Source organism: Dipodomys spectabilis, unplaced genomic scaffold, assembly GCF_019054845.1.
Source record: "Dipodomys spectabilis isolate Male_0828 unplaced genomic scaffold, ASM1905484v1 ptg000059l, whole genome shotgun sequence".
NCBI classification, from domain to species: domain Eukaryota; kingdom Metazoa; phylum Chordata; class Mammalia; order Rodentia; family Heteromyidae; genus Dipodomys; species Dipodomys spectabilis.
The window spans coordinates 3299149-3325085 of NW_024870736.1; the positions used below are offsets into that span (position 1 = coordinate 3299149).

The window sequence follows — 25937 nt, forward strand, 5'->3', positions numbered from 1 at the left end:
CACTTCATCTAGCCATGTTCATTCAACCCTTCTATAAATATCCCTTAAGGAAAATTAGGTCCAACAGGATTCTGTTTTTGAACTTTTTGATATCGAGTAAAGTGATAAATCTTCATGCTTTCTATTTCCCACATGAAAATTTTCCTAGCTCCAATCATTTAAAAATAAGAGCTGGTTATATCTAGCACATTTATAAAGAAAGTATATTACTTATATGATAAGATCTTAAAGCACATTAAGCAGTTTTTGAAAAATTAACTAAGCATAAGATCCAAGAAAGATGATCTTGATTTATTGCATATAATATAGCTGAGTCAATTAGATAGTAAAAGAACAAATAACAGATATTACAAAAGTAGGAAACCATTAAGTATCTCCTGATGAACATGATTAAGCGGCATATGAACCCTTATTTTATTTAAGCTTTTCATTCTTTTTTAACGATTTTGATGTATTAGAAATTATTATTTTTACAAGGTTTTCCTATTTAAGGTGGATGATAATCATTGTCTTTTATAATAAACTTCATTTGTGTTTAAAAATGATTCTAACAGGAGCAGCAAAACTCTATGCCTATTGGATTGTGGTGAACTTCCGGGAAGCATATAATCTCTTTGCTGTGAATGGCATTCTTTTCAATCATGAGAGTCCCAGACGAGGTTAGTAAATATAGAAATTGAAAGAAAAACTTAAGACTTTAACATCAAAAGGTTTTGTGTATATTCTGCATATGTTCTATGTAATAAAAAAGTTTATCTTTATTTCTATGATTTAAGTGTCAGAGGTGGCAAATACAGAAATAGGAATCTGCTCTTAAGTGATAATCAAGTTTATAGCAGTTTTTAAAGTTTATAGCAGCTTTTAAAGTTCATTATAAAAAAAAACTAGATAGTGTCCCAATTCTACAATTTTTATTAGTAGGCCTTACCAAGCATACTTTTAACCTACATAATAGGAAGTTTCCATGTGAATGCAAAGGAATAAGGAGTAAACTATGGTTGTTTCTAGTAGTCACTCATATTCATATACACCTAACCAGTTGGTTAGGTTGATTTTTTTTAATAGTTCATCAAATAGAACCCCTAGAAATTCCTGTGCTTCTAGAAATCAGTTCTTAACTTAATCTTTTTTGTTTTTTTTTGGAAAATCATATTTTGTTTGTGTTGGCTTATTGCTTTTCCATAGTTGTTACTGAGACTATTAGCAACATGATAGCTCCTTTCTTCCCAGGATTAGATTTTTAAATTAGAAATATGTATTCCCATTATTACTTTTGAAAAATCTTAACTAAGCATATGAAATTTTTGGAATTGAATCCAGAAGCCATATATATATATATATGCATATATATGTCCTCTTTATAAGCTAAAAAGAAGAATATGTATTTTAATAGAAGAAATTTTAATAAATTTTGTTTGTAGTCCAAGAAGAAATAAGAAGCTTGATGTATAGATTGTTTTGTGACCAACAAGTAGTAATGCTTATAACTTTCTCAGTGAAACTTTCTGTTACTGTATAGTCACAGTTCAAGGCTGTCCCTGTCAAAAAGTTCTTGAGACCCCTATATAAACTAATAAAAGCTAGCCTGGTGACATGTACTTGTTGCCCCAGCTATGTGTAAATAGAAGGACCATTGTCTAGGCTGGCCTGGGCATAAATGTGAAACTCTGTTTTTTTAAAAAATGTAAAGCAAAATGTGAAGTAATAGAGCACCTGCCAAGCTAATTCAGGCTCTGAGATGGTAATGATGATGATGATGGAGCTGGTGATGATGATCATGGTAGTAGTAATGACAATAATAATGACAACAATAACAATAAACTTGACTTAGTAGCCCACACCATTTTCTTTTTATTTCATACTTGGAAAACAATGGTAGTTCCTTTTTTACATTTATGTTGATTAACTAATGAAAATATATAGAAGTATATGTGGAAATGATGAAAATATCTACCTTGCTACATTTGTGCTACCTGATATTTACAGCATTTCTTAAAACTTTGAGGATTAATTCTCAAATTAACCAGACGGATTAATTTAAATCTTTAAGATAATCTTAAAGATTGTTGTGTTCTGAGGAAACCTTTCTGCCAGAAAATCTTACTGGCAAAACCATATTACCTTATTAAATAAACCTCTACTTTCTAACACAGTGCCTATCTGCTAATAAACATGTATAACTATTTTTCAGTGAATGAGTATATGGGTATCTCTTGTTCAAGCAAAACTTTGCTAACTTGAAAGTTAGGTTGTCCAAGTTATAGAACAGTAGAAGTTTATAAGAAACTTTTACATGAATATTGTTTTGTGGATTTCACACATGTAGCAATTAAAGCTTACAGACTATTTTGAAATATTTGAGTAGAGCCAAGTTGATATAGTTTTGGGCGACATACACTCTGTAATGAAAGTATAATTAACAAGGGTACATTTAATAGCATGAATAATATTCCATGAGAATAATATCCCATGAGAATTTATGACTTGAAAATTTGTAGAAGTATTAGTATATAGATATTACAGACCAAAGGCTAGCAAACTATGATCATGGGGCAAATAAAAATCAGTAACTAACTTTTTGTAAATAAAGTTTTATTGGAACACAGCCTGGCTCTTGCAAAACAAACAAACAACAATAACAACAACAACAAAAAAAACATTGGGAAGTAATACAATGGTCTGCTTGGCCTCTTGGTCCTTCAGTAAGCCAGCTAGTCATTGTTTCAGTGAGAGAAAACTATTGATTCTTCCATTCTTCAGGTTTACTTCATTTAAAATGCTGATATTAAAATGCTGATAGTGGGGCTGGGAAGGTGGCTCAGTGGTAGAGCGCTTGCCTTGCATGCCTGAGACCCTGGGTTCGATTCCTTAGCACCACATAAGCAAAAAGAAAAAAGCCAGAAGTGGCACTGTGGCTCAAGTGGTAGAGCGCTAGCCTTGAGCTGAAGAGCTGAGGGACAGTGCTCAGGCCCAGAGTTCAGGCCCCACGACCGGACCCCCAAAAAAATAAAAAAATAAAAAAAATAAAAAATAAAATGCTGATAGTATTATTCACTGTAATTATGCTGATGGTTAATAGGTGTGTTCTACAAATTGGTATTCACAGATTATAACAAGATGCTCTTATTCACAAGAATTACATTTGTTTAAACAATCTACACTATTAGTGTTTAAAAGTGTAAATGCTTTCTTTGTTTTATGAATAAAGTGCACTAAGCTACCATGTACCTAAAACTTTTTTCCTTTAGTTTTGTTTTTTCTGAACATGAAATTCTGCACCTATCTGGCTGCTTCTGACCATACAAACCACATTCTCTGTATATTTACCTAGAGTGTTCTGTTTGCCAAAGATGTGGCTGTGGTGACACCTGTTTTAAAAAACACCAATTTGCATATTATCTTCTTATGAGAAGAGATTATATTTATTACCTAAAGCTCATTTCTGTTTGGAAATCAACATGGTAAAACTTGCTATTGTTAAATTTCTTTGAAAAGCTAAAGTTACTAAAACTGATACAAGGATGCCATGAGGAATATATAAAGATTTTTAACTGAAATATTTGCTCATTAGTATGTTAAATTTTTCTTTACAATATGTAATTTACTGTTTAATATTGTTCTGCAAATTAGAGCATTAAACACAATCCCGTTTAGTAATGCTAACCATATTTCTAGTTGTGATTATTAAGTGGAAGGTAAAATTACAAAAATAGCAATTTGTGACCTACATAATATAATTATATCTTCATTCTTAAACTGTTAGTGAGTACTTAAGCATATCATAAATGAAAATTTGCTGACTTTAAGAAATTATAAGTATAATTAATAAAATATATTCCAAATAAAACACTTCACATAAAATGGCAAACAAAAAAATGAAACTTCTCACTTTCTAGTTTAGAAGATTAAAAAATTACATGATTAAGTAACACTTGATTTCCTGGCTTTGATGACTGTGGTCATCATGATTAAATGCTGAAATACGTATAATATTGAAATGCTTAGGGATTTTGAGTGCGATATTTCTGTTTTCAATAAATGTGGAATTAGAGGCTTGGTTTTCTTACAGCTAAGTAGTAAGGTTTCAATAAGAATTGCTTGTGTTCAGTCCTGAAGGAGAAAGACTAAAAGTGTGGCCAGTGATAATTCCTGACACTAGAAGCATTCTGACTTCAGAATGGCAGTTATTTGATGAGGCCGTTTTCCTGTGCTGATACTCCTTAGTGTTTTTGTTCATTAGGAAAGTCAAGGTCATTGACTTTCTGACTACTTTTGAATGAGGAGATAAGGTTCAACTACATGAACATAACTCATAAGTTGTTTTCCAGAAGTGAATCGCGTTTAGTGTTTGATTTTATTGCTGAATACCTCTATCTTGGGTAAAATGACATGCTTCATGTTGCTGGTCTATTTCTTCCATTTGTTTTTCTCCTTGATTAAATGGTTAACAAGGCATTTGAAGCTAGGGTGTAGATTTGTTGTAGAGCATTTTCCTATCATGCTTGAGGCCCTGAGTTTATTCCCTAGCAGAGAGGGACGAAAAAGAAAAGAATTGGACATTTACTTGATAAAATATTTTCTCTCCTCAATAGTTTTCTGCTTTTGTTTCTCTTTCTGTGTTTGCTTGGCCTCTAATATATACTCTCTTCTACTTAGTATGTGTAGCTATGCTACTGTGATTTGAGTCTTTAAGTTGTCATTGCTGCTCTTTTACTATAAGAGCTTTTACTTGTTGGACTCCCTGTTTTTTCTAGAATTCCACATGATCCTGGTACATGCCATGAATGGCCAGTGTGTGTGTTCATTTTAGTTTGTATTTTGTTCTTTATCTTTTTCAAACTAAGAAAACAATAGTCTGGTCCTTATCAACATCAAACTTTCAAATACTGAAAAAATAATATACCCAGAAGTTTAATTTGGTGCATTTGTCATAGTGGTTAATGCTGTAAAGGTACTTTTACAAACATTTTAATTACTTTGTATTAATTACATGTAGAAATTACCTTGTTTATTAAATTACTTGTTTCTTTACACATATAGGCAAATTCATATCTACTTCAACTGCATTACTAAAAATATATAATCATCATCTACTTGATACCCTCCCAAAATACCCTCAAATTTTTGAGAAAGAAATTTAGAGATAATTTTATTCCATTTTTCCTATTAATGAAGAAACTAACCAGTATGACATTGACTGTCCAAGGTAATAAACTAACAAATGTCATTGAAACTAAAAAGGATCCTAGGGACAGGGAGAGTTCTGTAAACATTGTTCACATGTGGAACCATGTATGCATGAATTTTACAGGAACTGGAGCAAATCAATCCCTATGTGGTTGCGTGAGGTGGGTGAGTTCCTGGACCTTGAAATAAAATAAATGGAGAAGTTGGAAACTTACTATCTCAGTTAATCTTATCTTTTGTAAAAGATATGTATGTTAAAGATATTCCTTTCAGATGTTTAACTGAATTGTCATAATAAAACATTAACTTTACTATTAAAAAATATAAATGGGATAAAAGTAAATGACAACTTGAATAGCCACAATAGGTTGGCCATAATAAGAAATAAAAACTAATAAAATATGTTAAATATCATAAGATACTCCTCCAGTTTCTCAGGAAGTCTAATCACTTCCTATTTACCAAACCCATGTTAATAGGAAGCATGGCTTAAAAAAAAAACTATAGTATTGATTGATTACAGAAATCTCCAGGATGTGTTGGGTCACATTTCACAGGTGGACAAACGTATGCTGTGCCCTTCAGAATTTTTCTGCTGTATGTGGCTGCTCTCCGAATCTCCCTGTGACACAGACTTCTCCTTCACTTACTCAAGTGCCTAGCCCTTCTCCTGTCCACCTGCATGCCAGGTCCCTCTCCTTTTCTCTCTGTGCAGCTCTCCTGGGTCTCTGTTGAGGTTCCCCTGCACTGTCTCTAAAATGAAATTCTTCCACAGAAATCCTCCTGCTAAGTGAAAATAAAAAACAGGAAACCATTCCTACTTATTTTGTTGGGCTGCATTAATGTTTTGCCATTTGTATAATGAAATTTTTGAAGATGCTGATAATCTTATTTCTGTTAATGACATTTTAACTGTATAAATGAGCTCATTTTATAGCATCTATTTATGATTTTAGTACTTGGAGCATCAATTCTCATTTAAAACAAATTTATCTTTTTTTATTTACTTCATCACTAAACTTAACAACATGTTATTTTCTTTTAATCTTTTAAATTTCTCCTTCCAAAATATACTGAATAATATTAAAGGATAAGTAGATATATTTATATTCATTTAGAAATTAATTAATTTGCTTTTATATTTTCCCTAAAGATTAGTATTAAACACTGTAATAAGTTTCTAATTCAATTGAGCATAGAGTTTGTTTGAGTGACTTGGAAAATAAATAGAAATTTACCTCAAAAAAATCATGAGACAACAAGAAGTTATAAAATATTTTAAATGTACCCAAATTTAACAGTTTGAGACTACCACAAATGGATGGTGTATTAGCTCTGTTAAATACTGAGCCATTTTTAGATGTAACTATGAGCTTTATAAAATAAAATCATATGTATCAGTCTAAACACAGGATTCACCTTTCTGACATCTGAAGGTTCATGAATTAGTGGTTTTTGACTTATAGTATTGAGCATGTTCTTATATTGAAAAGTGTCTTGTTTCGTAAAATATATTTATCATAAATTTATTCAGAATTTTAAGCTATGGTATATTCCATAATTACCTACTTAAGTCATAGTAAATTAAAAAAATAGGTTCCTTTTTGTTTTCTCTAAAAAAGTATCCTTTGAAGATAAAATCCATACTCCCCAATAGAGATTTTCTACTAGGAGTAGAGAAATGGGGAGTGTGACTTTGCCCCTTATGGGAATAATGGGTAAAGTTATTTTGGATTGTCACAGTTGAGGAGGGGCCATGCTTAGCATTCAATTGATAGTAGTCAGGGACATTATTAAGTATTTTAATAGTACATTGGATGATTCTTCATAACAAAGAATTTTCCACTACAAAATGTTAGCAGTAGTATGTATGAGAAACTCTGCCCTGTAGTCTCACTCCCAAAATATTATTGCAGATTCTTGACAATACCATCTGTATGACTAGGAGCTGTTTTCTTTACATATCAGTTTGACTTTGCAGTAAAAACTTTGACAAAGTTAGTTCTACGTGAAAACTATTTGGACCTTAGGTATATTGGTCTGTAGAGGGCAGATACAGTTCAAGGAAGCCCAGGCTGGTAATTTCAGGACTTTGTATTCATTTGTATATTTCATTATATAAACAATATATAAGTAATATATTTATAAATATAATGACATTTTGTCATGGGAAGATGGCTCAGTGGAAGAGTGCAGAGTTTGATTCCTCTGCACTATATAAGCAGGAAAAAAAAAGCCAGAAGTGGTGCTGTGGCTCAAGTGGTAGAGCACTTGCCTTGAGCTGAAGAGCTGAGGGACAGTACCCAGGCCCAGAGTTCAGGCCCCATGACCAACCAAAAAAAAAAAAAGTACTAAGTATTTGCTAATCTAATTAACAAATCAACATTATACTGTATACAAATATCAAGGAGTATACATTGTTAAATAACTCAATATTTTATTTCTATTGCTTTCAAAGGTTCTTTGTGATTCTTTTAGATGAAGAGCAGAATTTAACTTACTTAAAAAGAAGTTAGCTGTCAATTGTGAAATCAAGGGATGAAGTAATCTTCGATTTGAGTTGTGTAAAGCATTATAGGCTTTATACAATACCATTCTGTCTATTCATAAATGGTTAGATTGTTGTCCACTACTTTGGACCCAGTAAGTTCTGGGTGGCCTTTCTGGTTGGGGCACAAGGTGACATCATCTGGTTTGCCATTGCATTTGTAGACTATGATACGCCACAGATAACATGTATACTTGGTGATCACAGTGCTGTCTGGCTCTTGACTCTGTGGAGAGATTAGGTATAATTGCTTAAACATGAAAAGCTTTGGATGCAGCACTTGAAGTTGGAGGTGATTATTACCACCAGACAAAATGAAGTCCTTCCTACTAACTATCCAGAAACTTTGGGGGTTGTCAAATTGAATTTAAAGGTTTTTTTTTCAATGTTTTATAAATTATGTGGCATATATGTTTGAAACCAAACTATTGACTAATCTCATGACTCTGTAACTCCCTGTGTAATATGCAGACAGTGACCAGAGAGCTTGGCCATTCACCAGTTTTCTGTATGTGGGCAAATTACTTATTCAGACTTTCCTTTCTCATCTGTCCATGTAGAGTGGCATTGTGAGAACCAACTTCCTCAATAGTTGATTGTGTTGGTTTACAGGTAGAACATATATGGAAAATATAATACAGTACCTGGTAGATGTGAGCATTCATTTGTTTCCTTTTCCTTTCTCTTTTCTTCCCTCTTACAAAGTTTTCAGCACAGATTCCTAGAGTGTTAGTTGAGTTACTCTTCTTTTCTCAACATGAAAGAGGTACCAGTTCTCTTAGTGGGGTGTGGTGGCCACCATGTAAGAGTAAGCTAGTAAGGACTTATAGCAGAGCCTGCCAAATGCACCAAATGCAGATACCCTGGAGTCAGTAGTGTTTACAGATAAATTATGGTAGTCACAAACATTTATGACTTACCAAAAGAATAATATAAGCAGTGTTAGAGAATTGCTGGAATCATAGAAAAATCATTTTCAAATGAGATTTTGATAGGCAAACTCAGTTAACATTTAAATTAAACAATTTGAAAAAAAGAGATGTGAATGAGTATGGATAGTTTAGACACATGAAAAAATTAATGTAACCTTCAAGTATTTGTTAAATGATTCCTATATTCTTATTAGTGATCCCTTGAATAGCTTATATGAAGAACATATAGTTTTGTCAAAAAAAAAAAAAAAAGGAAATCACAAAACCTGCCAGGTGCCAGTCAATCATTCCTGTAATCCTAGCTACTCAGGAGGTTGAGATATGAGGATCGTGGTTCAAAGCCAGCCTGGGCAGGAAAGTCTGTGAGATTCTCATCTCCAATTAACTATCAGAAAACTGGGAGTCACACTGTGGTTTAAGTGGTAGAGTGCTCTCCTTGAGCTGAAGAGTTGAAGGACAGTGCTCAGGCCCAGAGTTCAAGCCCCACAACCAAAACAAAAACAAAAACAAACCCACCTTTACTTTTTATCTATACTAATAAGAACTACACAGGTTTATTATTTATTTAGTAACTTATTCATATGTTCATTCATACATTCATTAATATATTTATTTTTATTTTTATTTTTCTGCTGTGCTGAGGTTCTAACCCAGAACCTTACACATGGCAATCACTCTATCACTAGTTAAACTTATCTACAATTATAAACTTTTAAAGTAGTTGTACTAGAGTTTGAACACAGAGCCTGGCCACTTGAGGATTCTACCAGTCCTTTTTGTGTTGCATACTTTTTGAATAGGATCTTACTTTATGCCCAGGTCAGCTTAGACTATAATTCTATTTGTTCCCTCCTATCACTGAGATGATAGGCATGCACTTTCCCTTTAGCTTCAGATGACAAGCATGCTCCATTATATATTGCTGTTGGTCAATATATAGAGTCTTACTTACCTTTTTTGGGTGGGGAGGGGCAGTGGCTAGATTGAGCTCAAATCATGATTCCCTGATTTGGGGTTCCCAAATAGCTAGGGTTATAGGCTTGAGTCAGTGACAGAGCTGGCAAATTTCCTTTCTAATCAAAGTATCATTTTGGATTTTACTTTCAAAATTAAGTTTGAGCCTGAGCTTCTTTCCCTATCTACTATGTCTTAGATGCTGAGAATAGAACCCAGGGTCTTGTTCATGCTTATCACTTGTTCTACCATCGAGCCACACTTTTAGACCTTCCTCTTTTTAAATGGTTTCATGGCTAAAGATACAGAATTATTTAACTGCTTGGATTCAGTTCGAATTCCATCATTTACTAGATGATTGTCTTTAAACAAGTATCTTTTTTAAGATTATTATTTTCAGCTTTTTGTTTTTGTTTTGTTTTTTATAATTTTTTAATTTATCTTGAAGCAGCTGTACAAAGGATAACCAAATTTCTTAATCTCTGTGAGAGTCAGTTTGCTCATCTGTAAAATTAGATAAAAATCTTAGGGCTGCTATAATTATTAAAGGAAAGTGAGTATAGGTAAAGCTATTAGTACTTAATTGTTATTAGCATCACTGCAACAAATATCCCACCTAAAGAAATAGATTCAGTTTGTGGCACCTCACAGTAAAAAGTAATAATAAATAATGGGAATAAGAAAGGGGAACTGAAGGGATAAAACATTTGTTTTCCGTAAGTACTGCTATGTCAGTTATGATTGGTTATTATTAAAATAAAATTATATTTCTCAACTGGATTGGGTGAGGGCCGGTTAGGGGTTGAGTTTTCTCCATGCTCAGTGGTATCTCTATCTCAAGCAACACTGCCAACACATTCAGCTGAAGGAAAAACATACTTCTCCCACATACTCAAGGTTGCTTGGTGTTATCCGAACAGGGAAATAAATCCGAATAAAACATTAAGCTTTCAGAGCTTAATAAAGGGATAGGACCAATTTATAGGACATTGAACATGAAAGCTGAGAAGAGTAAGGTCTGCACTTTTACTGAGTATGAGTTGCTTAATTTCCTAGTGTTAAATAGACATTCCTAATGTAGATAAAAACCTAATGAAAGAGTATGAAAAATACTGGGTAGAATATTTTTAAAGTGCTAAAGCAAAATGTACATTAGGATCACTAGCCTATGAAGATATATACTTAAAGAAGTGAAAATACAGTCTGATTACAAAAGAAGCCCTTTCAAGTAGTAAGAAAGGTTAGTTCACAGCCTGATTTCATCAATGGAATATGGTAAGCCCTAGTACTCATACTATTAAAGAAGGGTAATGAAAAGCACACAGAAAAAAAAGCTCTTATCTCTGGTCCAGATGCTTCTTGGGATCTAGACAGTTCCTTTGTTTCAAAAGGGGATGCGAGGGGACTGTTTTAAAAGAAAAGTTTATCTCAGCAACACAGATAGATTTTATTTAAGGAAGACCAAATATGTTGCTAAAAATATTCTCCCATGCAGGTAGCCATAGGGTTATGTATACACAGAGTGCCTGGTGAAATTTAATCTTAATATTAGAGACACTTGAGGAAAGTCTTATAAATCTACAGACACAGTGAAATATTTTCTGTAGGGGAGAAATTTAAGATGGGAGCTGAAGATATACAAAAGGAAGATAATATACTCCTCTGTCCTCAGCATTACTATATACTTATAGACCATTTGCTGAAAATAACATGTACACTTATTTCTCCCTGAAAATTGAGAAGAACTTGCTAGACCCTACTAAGTACTGCTATGTCAGTTATGATTGGTGATTATTAAAATAAAATCATATTTCTCAACTGGATGGGGGGACAGTTAGGGGTTGAGTGTTCTCCATGCTCAGTGGTATCTCTATCTCAAGCAACACTGCAACACATTCAGCTGAAGGAAAAACATACTTCTCCCACATCCTCAAGGTTGCTTGGTGTTATCCGAATATTTTTCTTTGCTGGCAAGATTCTAAGTGTTGGATGGGTAAATTTTTAAGCACCAGTCTTTCTTTAAATGTTTGGAGTGTTCATGAGCAAATAGCTTATATTTTCTTACAAGTTTCAACTAGTTTGACTGCTAGTGATACTAGTATAATAATGGTAGAAAAGCAGACAATGTTTGTGTGGCCCTGTCCAAGTGCCAGACACTATATTTTCACTCATCTTTTTTATTCCTAATGATAAAACTATGCAGTTGGTTTGCTTTTATCCATTTTGTAGTGAGGAAGCAGGAGTCCAGAGAATTTATTTCTTTGCCATAGTTAAGTGAATGGTATAGAGGAGAGCCCAGTCAGCTTGACTTAGAGCCAAAATGACTCTGTCATGCTGCTCCTTGTGTAGTTTGACTCTTTGTCACACTTCATTGTTCAAAATGAGCATTATTCAGTCCTATCTGAACCCTGAAAAATGTTAACTTATTTTTAACCAATTAGCAATAGTGGAAAAATGAAATGGTAAAGCATGAGATCTCTCCTTTTTTCAGGTATTTGTTACAGAAACTAGAACCTTCAAAGATAGGTAGGTAGGTAGGTAGGTAGGTAGGTAGATAGATAGATAGATAGATAGATAGATAGATAGATAGATAGATAGATAGAGCCAACTAGAGTCCTCACAGTGGGTCTGTCAACTTTCTAAAGCTATGTCTCCTTATTTAGTTTATAGAAAATATCCTATAACAATTATACTGCTGATTGGTAAGTATTTTATTTTTCCGAATTCTATGTTTATGGGATTATTAAATTTGTTATCTCATGATTTTCTTCATTATGCTGTCTCAACTGATTTAAAAATTATAGGGTTTTTCAGAAAGACATTGCTTTCATGCAAATCAAATAAGGGCCTCAAAGGCTTTATGTGCAAACTAAAATTCAGTGGGAAGCTATTAGGGCAAAAGAAAGTAAAACGATGAAACACTTTGTTCCCTTGCACATTATAGTCTATTTTGGTTAGCTTTCTCATTGCAGGGATCAAAATATTTGATGCAATTAACTTTAAATGAGGAAGGATTTATCTTGTCTCACAATTTCAGATCCTCAGTCTGTGGTTTCTTTATCCTATGAGCTGGGACAGAACATTGTGAGAGTGTATGGAGGAGGCTGTTCACCTCCTGAAAGCAAGGAGATATAGGAAGATCAGTTCAAAGTATAGTTCCAAGGACACACCCCCAAGTAATCTACTTTCCCACTCCCCAAAGTGTCTGCCCCCTCGCCAAACTGCCCACTATCTGGGTACCAAGTATTCAACAAGTAACCCTCTGGGTGATATTTCATAGCAATACCATAAGATGGGCTGATGTGAGCATTTCTTAAGACAATAGCAAATGCATTTTTTAGCTCATTAGCTAATTTTTAGAAAGTGAAACTTCCAATTCACTTCCTATGTTGAACAGTCATGGATTGTCACAGCTCTGATGAGAATTTCAGGTATGCTATTTCCTGTGTTCTGATTTCTCTCCATAAGCACATGCACAGGAACCCCAGAGAGATGGGAAGGTTAAGACATAATCAACATTATTTGAATAGAAACACTAAGTAGAAAATCCCTGAATTCCCTTTCTTACACTTTTTATTCCATGATACTAATTATATATATATTTCTCATATTAGCAATTATGACAGTGTTTACTGACTGGCATAATTCTTCATACTCAGCTCTTATTATTCTTGCACTTAGAGTCTGACCCTCCTCCAACAACTGTTTGAAGTAAAAATCAAGTCCTAGCAACACTTATTACAGAGGAGGTAATGTTACTTGCTTTCCCTGGATGAATGAATATCATTTGGACTCATTTATTTTCAGTATGTTCTATATATCTACTTTTCTATGACAGAAGAGAATAACAGAAAACATATCAAGAGAGCCAAGTAAGATTATTGTGCAAGCAGTCAGAAATGCCTCATTTTATAGACATTTGTCTAATCCCAATTCCTATCTGATGAAAAATTTGAGTCAATGGCCTTTTGAGGATTTTCTTACTTTGCAGTCTTTATGCTAGGATGGCTAAAAGCCAATACTTTCTTTAATGTTACTTTGAACATGAAATTTATATGTTCTGATTCTGCTTTACTTTTTAAATATACTACATTTGAATTGCAATAGAAGCTAAAGAGCTTTTAGTCCAAGAGGTTTAAGTGTGAGCATAGTCAAATAGATGTGTACTTACTGTCATTCTGTGAAATAGTTCTATCACTCCTGGATAAAATACAAATTTTATAGAATAATGAGAAATAAGTCATTTCTTTAATGTTATTAAGACAATATTATAAAAAGATGGCATAACTGTATATTATTTACAAGAGCTTTTTATTCTTATATATATTGAATTTGTTTACTCTTCCTTCACTCGCTTCTTATTATTAGGGTACAGAGGTTTCCCACAGATGTGAAGGCAGAGAAGAAGTACACATATGGCTTGGAAGAGAGGTCACTTACCTGGTGTGGCCAGATAATTTCTTTGTCATTAACTAGCATTAATAGTCCTACCATAATGTGTACCAGTGTTCATGGCCTTGGAAAACAAACATGCCAGTGTAGAAGTTCTTATTCCTAAAAGTCTGGAGTTATGGCAAAAGAAATAAAAGATTTAGGCTTATTATGAGCTGACTTTATAAGTGGAGAGAGATCTTACTATTTAAACCACTGAATAGTCATGATTCTGTTCTTTCTTAAGGAAATGATGACTGCACATCTATTACATACAAGGCACCACCTCATACACTAGTGAAAGAGACAACATAATGACGTAAGGAAACTCACAGTTAAGTGAATTGAAACTCACAATGGAGTGTGATAAGAGCAAGGAGACTCTCCATTGCTGGCTGAGGAACGCAGAGGAACGTGACAGCCCACCCCTCAACAAGACATGATAGTTGAAGTACCAAATAATTGAGAAAACAAAATATGGACACAGATGTTCTTCTGCCAATGTTCAGAGGAGGAGAAACCTGTTTTTGTTAATGGGGTCTACATAGAAGTAATAGATGTAGCTATCACATCTGTGCCAACTATCAGAATTGTCAGGGGGCATGAGGAGAGAGGACATGCTAGGGAGGTAGCAGGTAACAGGTCACATGGGAACCTTCCAGCAGTTTCCAGCCTCTAAAGAAAAGAGGGTTGTGGTTGGACTAGCACTTAGAAATCAAAGTTTTGGGATATTTTTGAAACCACACATTTGGAAGAAATAATACTCAGGGACAAAAGAGTATCTGGTAGTAATGGCTTAAATCCAAGGGGGCTGTGATTGTAAAGGTATAATAAGTAATCAGAAACTGCTGTTGCTAAGAAGTGTTGACTTCTCACTTTGGCCTGCATATATCCAAAGGGTAACTAAAAGCAGGATGAAAGCTTCACATTTCAGCCTGCATTTTACATCTGTCTCCTTTATTCTAAGTATCTCTCTTTCAATCACCTTGGAATCCAGGAAAGGACAAGAAAAGGGTCAGAATGTACCCTAGACGACAGTGACTTTCTTATTGAGATGAGATTGTTCTCCTCAAGTAATGACAGCAATAACAACGTCTCCAGAATATTTCAGTAATGATAAAGAAGTCCATGCTTGGGACTGTTCAACAACTAGGTACACTTTTCTCTCTCTTCCCAAATCAGAGGTGATGAAATTCTGGCTTATGGGCCACATTAGACTTGCAGAATCCTTTGGTACTTGATGGGATATGTAGTGCTTCTCATTAGCTTCCTGCAGCCATTTGTCTGTATAGATAATTTGGTATGGCCCATAATGATGTTATAAATACCCAAGAGGTCCATGGTAGATAAAAAGTTGCTCACTCCATGTAAGCCTCAAGTTTATGTCTGTCTGTACCTGGAAGATGGACTGAACTATTACTTTTGCCTGTACCCATAGCATACCCATTCTGCACATCTGTCAGAACTGTTTGTTAAGAAATGGCAAAAACTCACACTAGGTTTAAGCAAAGAAAAGACATGGTGATAGAGAGAGCTCAAAAGAAACATGGTTATTTTCAGGCTTTTTCCTTTTTGTCTCATCACTGTTTTTCTTTCTGTCTTGGCCTATCTTTTCCAACTATTTTCTTCTGTGAAGCCAGAACTAAGGTTTTTATGATATTCTTTGTCATTACTATAGAAGAAAATGGGTTTCTCCCTCAACTCTATTGGATTGAAAAAGACCTGAGGAAGGGTCATATCTGGGGTGCCTTCATCAGCAGTCTACTCTCTCAGTTACTATCACTGGAGAGTGACAGTTTTCTAGATCAGCTTAGATTAGGTTCTTCATCTTGAATAAATCAAAAACAGTCACATTGGTATTCAGATTGCTTCCAGGCAAAGAAAAATCAAAACACTTGGATAGAATCTTTACATTAGGGAATCACTCCAGTTGTGGTCAGCTAGAAGCTGGATTTGGGGAGCAAACTATGTTTGAGAAGGGCAGTCACTGGGACTAAGGAGCAGAAGGCAAATGCTGGAATAGTTGAAGAGACTCATAGGCCAAAAGGTAAAGAGGAGCCATTCATCAAGAGTGACTTCCAAGAAAGTCTTATCAGCCTGGGGTAAGAAGAAAGGCAAGTGAGAACTATAGGTTATATACCCTGAGATGATCAAGACATAAAATAGTGACTAAGCAGCAAGAGTATAAGTTTGCGATACTCTCCCTCAGCATTTTGAGGTCATAGCATGGAAACCACTAGGGCAATACTGAAGTGAAGCTTCATGAAATGTGTGAAATCTGCAAAGAAAGCCAAGGAGTTAAATTCATAGGCCACAAAGTGGTCCAGGTGATGTATTCTAGTGTGACAAGGAAGGAGTTAAAGGCTGGGGATCTGAGCAGTCACACTGATATGTGCCTGGTAAACAGGTAGGGTAGATCCAGTCATGGTGGCAGTGGTGATAGCTGGTATAGTAGAGTACAATTTCGTTTTTAGATTTGAGGAGGAAATAGAACCCCTGTAATACATGACTCGTACACATATTTTACCTTATCCTCTCCCCATGACCTGGGTTGAATGTCCACAGAGCTCATCTCATCTCTTATCTCCTTTGTTACCTCCTTCTTGAAGGCCTGATCTGCAATGTATAGCTCTTTTGAATAATTTCTCTCATATCATTAGATCTTTCTCTTCACCATTCAGTGATACTGTTTTTTATTCACTCTTGACAGACCTCCTCTCAGCCTCACATTATTCTCCACCTTGTAGCAAAATGCCATCAGAAGAGTGTCTAAGCTCTTTGTTTCTGAGGTCCTCTATTATCTTTGTTTTTTCTGTCCCCTCCCCTCACCATACTGAGGATAGAATGCCAGGCTTTGAACAAGATGCATGTTAGACAGGTTCTGTACTACTGAGCCATACACATTCTCCATTCTCTCTTGAACCCCCATCTCCCATGGGCTTCTACCTACATTCATTGAAGAAAGTCTTATCTTCAGGCTGCTGTATCTATAGTCATGTTTCTGTCCTCACCTGGTAGTCTCCATGGACACAAAATTTGTAGCCTATAACTGTTCCTTTTCAGTATCTTTTCTACCTTTTCTTCAGCTGTCTAGACTCTAAACTGGGAAATGTTGGTAGATTTGGTTAGTGAACTGTTTTGTTTCCTTGCTCACTTTACTCTTGGTGGCCCTTGCTAAGTCTTCTGACTTGACATTGTGGATGTGTCCAAGTATGTGTTGTCCTTGGCCTTCATTTTCCTTAGTAGGCTGAGAGTTACTCCTGTTGCAGATCAAGAACTCACCCTTGTCCCATCAGGATTTAAATATTTCATGTTCATTAGTTCCCTGATAGTTATTGTATTGAATGAATAGAAGGACTTGTAACAGCGTATCTTGTAGGTGAGGTTAGATTTTATATGTAAATTTGATAATGAGGGATTTGTCTGTTAGGATTTGTATATTTGTTAAAGACAGTAGTTCTCAACAGGGCAGTGTTTTCTCCTCAGGGGGAAGTAGTATTGTCTTTAGACATTACTGGTTATAATAACAGAGGGTCTGGTATCTCGTGAGTAAAAGCGAGGGTTGCACAGAATAAACCCCCCAAAAAGAAAATATTCAGTCCCCCAATGTCCACAGTGTTACAATTGAGAAATTTAAACAAGGATTTATGTGTTTAAATTATCTGTCAGTGGGAAATGCATTCAACATTTGATGAAAATAGTAAAGTACTTTGAACATCTCTGTTTAGGCACATTTATAATAAATACTTGTCCAAAGTTAGTAGCTATCCCCCTACAAGTATATATTGTGAATTGTCCTCTTTCAAGCCTGGGATTCCTTCAAACATGCCCAGTAGATTTTGAGTACCTGCAGTTAAATAGTGTTGCTTTTGGCAGGGCTTGATGAGCAAATGAGGTATGATCTCTCTGATCTCAGTAGTCTGCTCAGTCAGCCATGACCTTCTCAGTGTCTCCTCTTTCTACACCCTGTCTGCACTGAGCCATGGCCCAGGCAGTTCTCAGTGGGGTGGCCAAAGATTACCACAGGGGAGAAATGTAGGGGCCTCATAGCGGAGGTTCATGTGGGGTTCAGGATAAATTGGAATGATTTTTGTTTTGCAGTGAATATTATCCAAACTGTATTTGTCCTTAATCTAACAGAAAGAAAGAAAGAAAGAGAGAGAGAGAGAAAGAAAGAAAGAGAGAGAGAGAGAGAGAGAGAGAGAGAGAGGAGGGGGAGGGAGGGAAGGAGGGAGGGAAAGAGAGAAATCATTAAATTGAAAACTTTTGGATCAAGTAGTAGGCAATGGACTAGAATTTTTGTTAGAGAACTTGTAGTTACTTTAAATACTATTGGCATACTGATGAACTTTACATCCCTATACATACCATGGAAATTGCCCCATGCTCAGACTTGTGTTGTTTCTAAGGTTCAGACAGTCCAGTTTAGGGCTAAGAGTAATGTTTGAAGTAGAAGTGAGTTTGTTTAGGGTGAAGGAAAACATAAGCAATTGTGGGTTTCTTCCCCTACTTCCCCTGGATCAGCATAGGATACCTTTGTTACATTTTGTTTAAAAAAAAAATCAAAAACAAAAAACAGCACACAGACACACAAAACCCTGTGGAAGCAGTATATTGTGAAAAATACTGTGATTTAACAGCTGATCAAATTCTTTACCATTAAGCCCGGCTTAATTTAACTTCAAACATTTTCATATCTGAAAGGTAATTTTTATTTCTGGCTTAATGTTGGTTGTTTGAGGCATTTGTTTTATAAATTTTGTCATGTTATTTTATTTTTAGCTTTTGTTTTGGAAGATTGGTACGTAAAGGATTATTATTTTGTTATGCCTGATAATATTACAGTAGAAAGTATGAATCAACAAGGTCCTATGTATGTGTGTGTGTGTGTGTGTGTATATATATATATATATGCGTATACACATTGATGTCAGGATTGTAGATATCAGAACAAAGACAGGAAATTAGGAACTTGGCTGTTGCCCTGTATGTGAATTACATCCTGGTATGTCAGTGCTGACTGGGCCTCGTAGCTCTCTTCATCTATATTCACAGGAAGCAAGGCCCAGTGTCAAGGATAGAACCACAAAGTCAAGATGATGTTCTGGCTCAAAATTTCATAAAGAAGAAAGTTAAATTGCTAGGGATAGGGGGGCGTGTCTTATTACATTATGTTTGCAGAGAAATAGTATGAAATACAAAAAGTGAAATTTTAGGTTTATAATAGTTTTTATATGCATTATACACATACTTGTTAAATTGCATTTATATGCATATTCTACATAAAATGAAACATAAAAATCTTTTTCTGAACTTCAAAAGTGAAAATAAAAATAAATATATGTCAAGTGTCATGAAAAGGTAGTTTCTTAATTTCTCAACATCTGTCTTTAACTTCCTGATGCCTTAGCTTCATGATGATTCTATACCAGGTAGGAAGTGGGAAGCCTTTGCACTAGAGCTTGATGTCTCATCCTATTTCTTTACTATGATATGGCTGGACTCCTAGGCCTCTACAGAATTCTGAAACTGTTTAATGAGTCTGTGAAAACATAGAACAGCAGAAGTCTGGGCTGGGAAGGTGGTTCAGTGGTAGAGCGCTTGCCTTGCATGCTCGAGGCCCTGGGTTCGATTCCTCAGCACCACATAAGCAAAAAGAAAAAAGCCGGAAGTGGCACTGTGGCTCAAGTGGTAGAACGCTAGCCTTGAGCTGAAGAACTGAGGGACAGTGCCCAGGCCCAGAGTTCAGGCCCCATGACTGGACCCCCCCCCAAAAAAAAAAAAAAAAAAAGAACAGCAGAAGTCTGTTAACTTGGGCTCCAGTAAATGGGCAAGATCTCAGGTGTTAATATCAGGTTCCTACAAGAAAGAGCACTGGCCCTGTTAGGGGGAACTATCATTCTCACAAATGACCTCTGACTCCAGCAAATTAAGGTATTGAACACAAACTCTCACTGAAGGCATAAGGAACCAGAAATAACAAATAATGAATTAATTCTTTTAGTACTGTAATTGTCAAATTCACAAAACAAAATCACTAGAGATGTACATAGTATTATATATTATAGCAGATGCCCGGCACCTCTGCTTGTAGTTCTTGATCCAATCCAGCACTCAAGATTGGGGTGCGGAAGAACTCAGAAAAGCATGTCAGAAGAAAGAAACTAAAGAGTACTGAGAAAGATTATAAACAGGAATTCATTGCCACATTTCCAGTGCAAAATCATAGGTAGGCATATATTATCTGAAGAAAAAGACCCAAGGAGCTATTCAGATTTACTGAAGTAATCTTGGAGAACTGAAACAGAAGAGAACCTTCTTTATCATGTACGAATTGGACAAGGAGCTTTCATACTCCTTAAGATGATATTTGTGTAATAATTTATATTTGATCATATCTCAAATATTCCAATACTTGACTCATGCTTTAGTTGGATGGTATCCCCAGAAAGATGTGTCCATTTTCTCATTCCAGGTACCTCTGAATATTTCCCTCATGTGAGTAAAAAAGAAGGGTCTTTGAAGATGTTAGAAAGTTAGAGATCTTTACATGAAGAGATCATTATTTAGAATCAGGGTGGCTTCTTCATCTGATGACAATTGTCAGTATAGGACATATAAGAGATCAGGATGAGGAGCTGAAGATGGAAAAAGAGGTTAGTGATGAGACACATGCTAAGGAATGCCAGTAGCCATCAAGTACTGAAAGAGTCAAGGAAAGGCTTTCCTGCAGAGATCCCAGCAGGATCTCAGTTACATGAGTTTTCAGGCCTCCAGCCCTCAGGACTGTGAAACAATAAGTTGTCATTTTAAGCTACCTAGTTTGTGGTAATTTGTTATTCAGACATTAGAAATTACTAGAGTCCTAAAAGGTAAGTTTATATTTATTTTCAAAAAAACACTATTTTTAAACGATGGGATCTGTTATAACAATGTCAAATCTACTTTTTCTAGGTATGGAATGACTATGTTTACCTTCAAGAAGCCATCTAGATATATGGCTCAGAGATGTGGTTTATTTAACCTTAACTGGTATGCTCACACCATATAGGACTCTTAAATCTTCCTGGTGTTAGCTTCAGGGTTGCTATTTCCTTTCCTGGCTGCTGTGAGATCACACCAGGGTCTGCTATAGTAAAATCCCATGGCATCACTTTTCTGGGAATTCTAAGGTGAGATAGATTCACAACTACCTGTTCTTCCTGCCATGCTTCAATCATTGAAGAGTTATGGGACAGGCTTACCAACCCTCATGTAACTGCTCATGCCTTGTGTCAGTCTCCCAGAATTTCTTAACATGTCTTGAAGCAGCTACCTGTCTGGTGATGACAAAGGAGATCTCTTCAGTCTCCAGCATGAAGCAAAATAAAGGCAGCCTTCTCAGGGATCGGGTTTTTGGCCCAAAGAAGGTTGATGGAAATATCAAGGACTCACCTTTTTTGCCATTATAAACACGTTGTTCCACTAGCCTAGTGGAATGGACTGGCAACCACTCCTTCCAAGGACCATAGGCCTGCCATAACCTACAGGTCATTAACTGGGGAAACAAAATTTTACTGTAACTGTACTTGGCTTTGACATGCTAAAATCATTTAGAAGATTATTTTTTTCACATAAAATCTTTATTTCACACTTGTTGCAGAATTCTATTTTAAAGGATAGGGTTGCATATTTTTATTTTTTAATTTTCTAATTAGCTTTTCTAATCTTTCCCCAACCTTGGACTTACATATAAAAAGAAATGAGAGAGAGGGGGTTAAAAAGAGAAAGGAGAGGGAGAGGGAGAGGTAGAAGGGGAGCAAGGGAAGGAGAAAGACTTAAGATTAATCACAATAAATATATCAAAACAGTAAACATCTGTAACTAACAGAAAAACAGAAGTAGATTACATTGATGCAGTATTCTGCAGTCTTTGAAATATAGTGCTCATTTGGTCCCTACTCCTGATTATAATCTCATTCTATAGGTAAGACAATAAAAACTTAAAACATCTACTTAAGAAAATAGTCAGAATAAAAACATCCCAATTACAGGAGTGTTGACTAACAATGTGTTAGTCTTAGTTCCACACTAAAGTTTGTTTTCAGTACCTGCGGTAGCCTTTCATTCTTCCTCCCACCCATACTCCTCAAAAAACAGGTCTCTGTGTATCCTTCCTTACCTTAAGATTCCATTTTGTTTCTTAGAGGCTTAACTTTGGCTTTAAAGTAATAGTAACTGTTTTTATGTAATTTTTGTCTGTTTTATTGTCTTTCTTATGAATATACATTTATGTGGATTATCTCCATATACCATTAACCTTTTCTTATCTTAATGACTTTATATGAAAGAATAACCTGAAAAGATTCAAGAAATATTCTTTAGTGCTTCCTGTGAGAGTCCACATGGCTGCTTCTGGCAGTGACTTTATATATTTTTTTGATTCTTTTTATCTTCTTTTTTTTTATTGTGAAAATACCATACAGAGGGGTTACAATTATATGGGCAAGGTAATGAGTACATTTCTTATCAAGCATTGTTGCTTCCTCCTTTGTTTCCCCTTCCCTTGCCTTCCCATCTCCCCTCCCCACCCCCCCCCCTTCTTCCCTCTTTCACCCCCTCTCCCCCTCCACTGGCCAAAGTTGTAAAGTTCGTTTTTTGACATAATGTCTTGTAGGTCACATTGTTGCAATGGGTCCACCTGTATCCCTATTTAAACAATTGTTTTTTCCGTTCCCCTCCACAAATTATACCAACATCAAATACAGTGAAAACAGGGGTTATACCTTGGGGGACAGACATACAAAGCAACAAAGAAATCATCTTATAAATATGTTAGAAACAATCACAAGAAAGAAAAGTGACTTTATATTTAGATCTGTTCTTAAACTCAAACTTTAAAAATCAGAGAACATAAGACTCTGAGACATGCTCATAAAAGAACTAAGAAATTTAAACTTTTCTTCATTACTTAATTGTAATATAATTTTAATGTGATAATTGTAATAATGATTAACATTCACTGAGAATTTACTAATCAAGATAACTGCGTTTTCTTATTTAAACATCAAACCCACCTGTTATTATCTTTATTTTAAACAAGAGCATGATAATAGTCCTTATATCTCTATAGTGATTTATGTTCTGTCACACCATTTTATCTATATTTTATCTATCCTGTAGTTTGGCATAGCAAATATTAACATGCAGATAGTTGACAATTCAGACTAATCTCAGATCTCTTAAATGATTTGTGTAAAATAAACTATTAACAGAACTGGCCTTTATTTTCTGGACTAACTTTTCTCAGGCTTCTTCCTAAGCACATCCTCTAGTCATATAAAGGTTCCATTATCCACATGGTTCTAATTTCCAACCACTTAGGTCAACCCATTGGAGGAGAGGCACCTCATACTAGGCTTTCAGAGTTACTCTTGACAGCCACACAGGCTAGTCAGAAATGAGCAGGGCTGGATCAGGTTTAGGTACCTGACCTACCTGAGCAGGTCCTCAACCTCTAGGATTTCTCTACCTTCACCTGTATACCTGCAATAAGTAAAAATGACTTCTAAGGTCTTAGCCCTTGTGTTCTATGATTTTATGTAATCTTCTTAAAATGGCAGCCTTGTGCTAAGGATGAAAATGAGGAGAGCTTAAAAAATTCATTTTGGCCTATCCTTGAAAGTAACTAGCAAAACATTAAAATATAATGTGTTTTGTGCCTTTTTTTTTGCCATACAGGGGTTTGAACTCAGGACCTAGAGTTTGTTTGATTTGCTTGTCCTGTCAGCACTCTACTACTTGAACCATGACTTCAGCCCTGCTTTTTGCTATTATTCTCAAGATAAGATCTTGTGAACTGTCCAAGCCAAGCTGGATTTGAACCCAGTCCACCAAATCTCAACCTTCTGTCTGAGTAGCTTGGATTACAGGAATAAACGACCAGTGCCCAGTACAAAATAATGTTTAACATTACTCTATGAATAAAATTAAGAGAACAGATTTATTTTCAGTAACATCAGAATGAATGAAATATGTAAGAACAACTTAACAAAGGGAGTGCCAATTTTTTTCTCAGAAAATTAGTATGTTTTTCTTTCTTTTTTTGGATTTGAACTCAAGGCCTCATACTTACTTGGAAGATGCTCTACCACTTGAGCTATAACCCCTCCCCTTTGGCTTTATTTATTTTTTAGAAAGAGTCTCGTGGTTTTTTGGGGGAGATAGGGGCCAACCTGAAGACCGTGACCCTCTTACTTGTGCCTCCTATGTAGCTGGGATTACAGATGTGCACCACAGATGCCTAACTTGTTTACGGAGAAGAGATATTGCTTACTTTGCCTCTACTGAGCTTGAATTTCAGTCCTACCTACACTTACTGTGTAGCTGGGATTATAGACATGTTCCACAAACACCTGACTTTTTGTTGAGATGGAGTCATAGTAATTTTTTCCCCAGGCTGGCTTGAAACTATAAGCTTTCCAATCTTTACTTCTATAGTAGCTAGGATTATAGGCATGAGCCACCATACCTAGCTACTGCAAAACATTTTTGAGGGAAATTTTAGAAGACCTAAATAAGTAGGCAGCCTGTGTTCCTAGAGCAGAAGTCATAAAGTTGTTAGGAGGGAAATATTCTCTCATACAGATGTATAGATTTAATACCATCAAAATCCCACCTCCCCCAGAAAAACCCAGTTGTCATTATGGAAAAATCAATAAGCTAGTCCTAAAATTAACATAGATTTTTTTTCTTATTTTAAATGATCTTTATGTACTTGTCCTATTGCTTTGCCATTTAGCAAAGCAGCTTATGAATATAGTACATCTTGATCAATGTCAGCCCTTTCAACAAATTTAATGAAATACTCTTTTGTTTTTTTTTTTGGTCAGTCATGGGGTTTGAACTCTGGGCCTGGGCATGGTCCCTCAGCTCTTCAGCTCAAGGCTAGCACCACTTGAGCCACAGAGCCACTTCTGGCTTTTTCTGTTTATGTGGTGCTGAGGAATTGAACCAAGTGTGTCATGCATGTGAAGCAAGTGCTGTACCACTGAATCACCTTCCCAGCCCCATGAAATATTTTCAAAAAGAATAAAGTTAGAAAGGAAGCTTATCCTTCCTAATTTTTAGACTTTTCAATAAAATTACAAAATCAAGTCTCTGATACTGACATAAGGATAGGCATATAGATCAATGAATAAAATGGAAAGAAATAAACAGTTTCATTCATTATTGATTTTTTACAAAGGTGCCAAGACAATTGAATGGAAAAATAACCTTTTAAATAGATATTACCAGAATAGCTGGATATTTGCATGCAAATAAATATACCATAGAAAGCAAATGTAGGCATATCTTGTCAAAATTAAACTTTTGTGTTTCAAAAGGTGCTATTGAGTAAGTGAAAAGGCAGCCTACAGAGTGAAAGGAAGCTTTCTCAAATTAGATATTTGACAAGAAAAATGGATTCAGAACCCCTACAAATTTTATAATTAAAAGATAAGTTAACCTGTTAAAAAATGGCAGAGGGCCTGAATAGACATTTTCCCCCAAAAGATATATGAATGTCCAATAAGCACATAAAAAGATTCTTGACATCTTAAGTTACTAGAGAAATGAAACAAAACAGAGCTCCATGTGTTGATGAGTGGGTAAACAAATTTCAGGAGCTCATTTCTGTAGGTAACACTTACATGAAGTAAGTACAATGCAGAGAAACTTTTGAATTGAACAAATATTCTATATATTTGGATGGCTGGACATGTTTCTACATGAGTGATCACTTCTTATATTACTAAGAGAAAGTCCCCCCAAATTTCTTTTTGGTTCCCTTTACCTGTGAACTAAGTTGCTTTCCTTTTTTTCCATGAGCCCTAAAGTAGCTCTATTAATAGAAATATATGATA

General features: G+C 35.3%; 1 protein-coding gene across 1 annotated transcript in view; it reads left to right on the plus strand.

Annotated features, from left to right (window-relative positions):
• The window catches only part of Gmds (GDP-mannose 4,6-dehydratase), a 552983-nt gene that overhangs the window by 227997 nt on the left and 299049 nt on the right, over nt 1-25937 (plus strand). The window contains exon 6 of the mRNA XM_042680355.1: nt 555-659. Coding sequence (XP_042536289.1) covers nt 555-659 — 105 coding nt within the window. The remainder of the gene's footprint in view (nt 1-554; nt 660-25937) is intronic.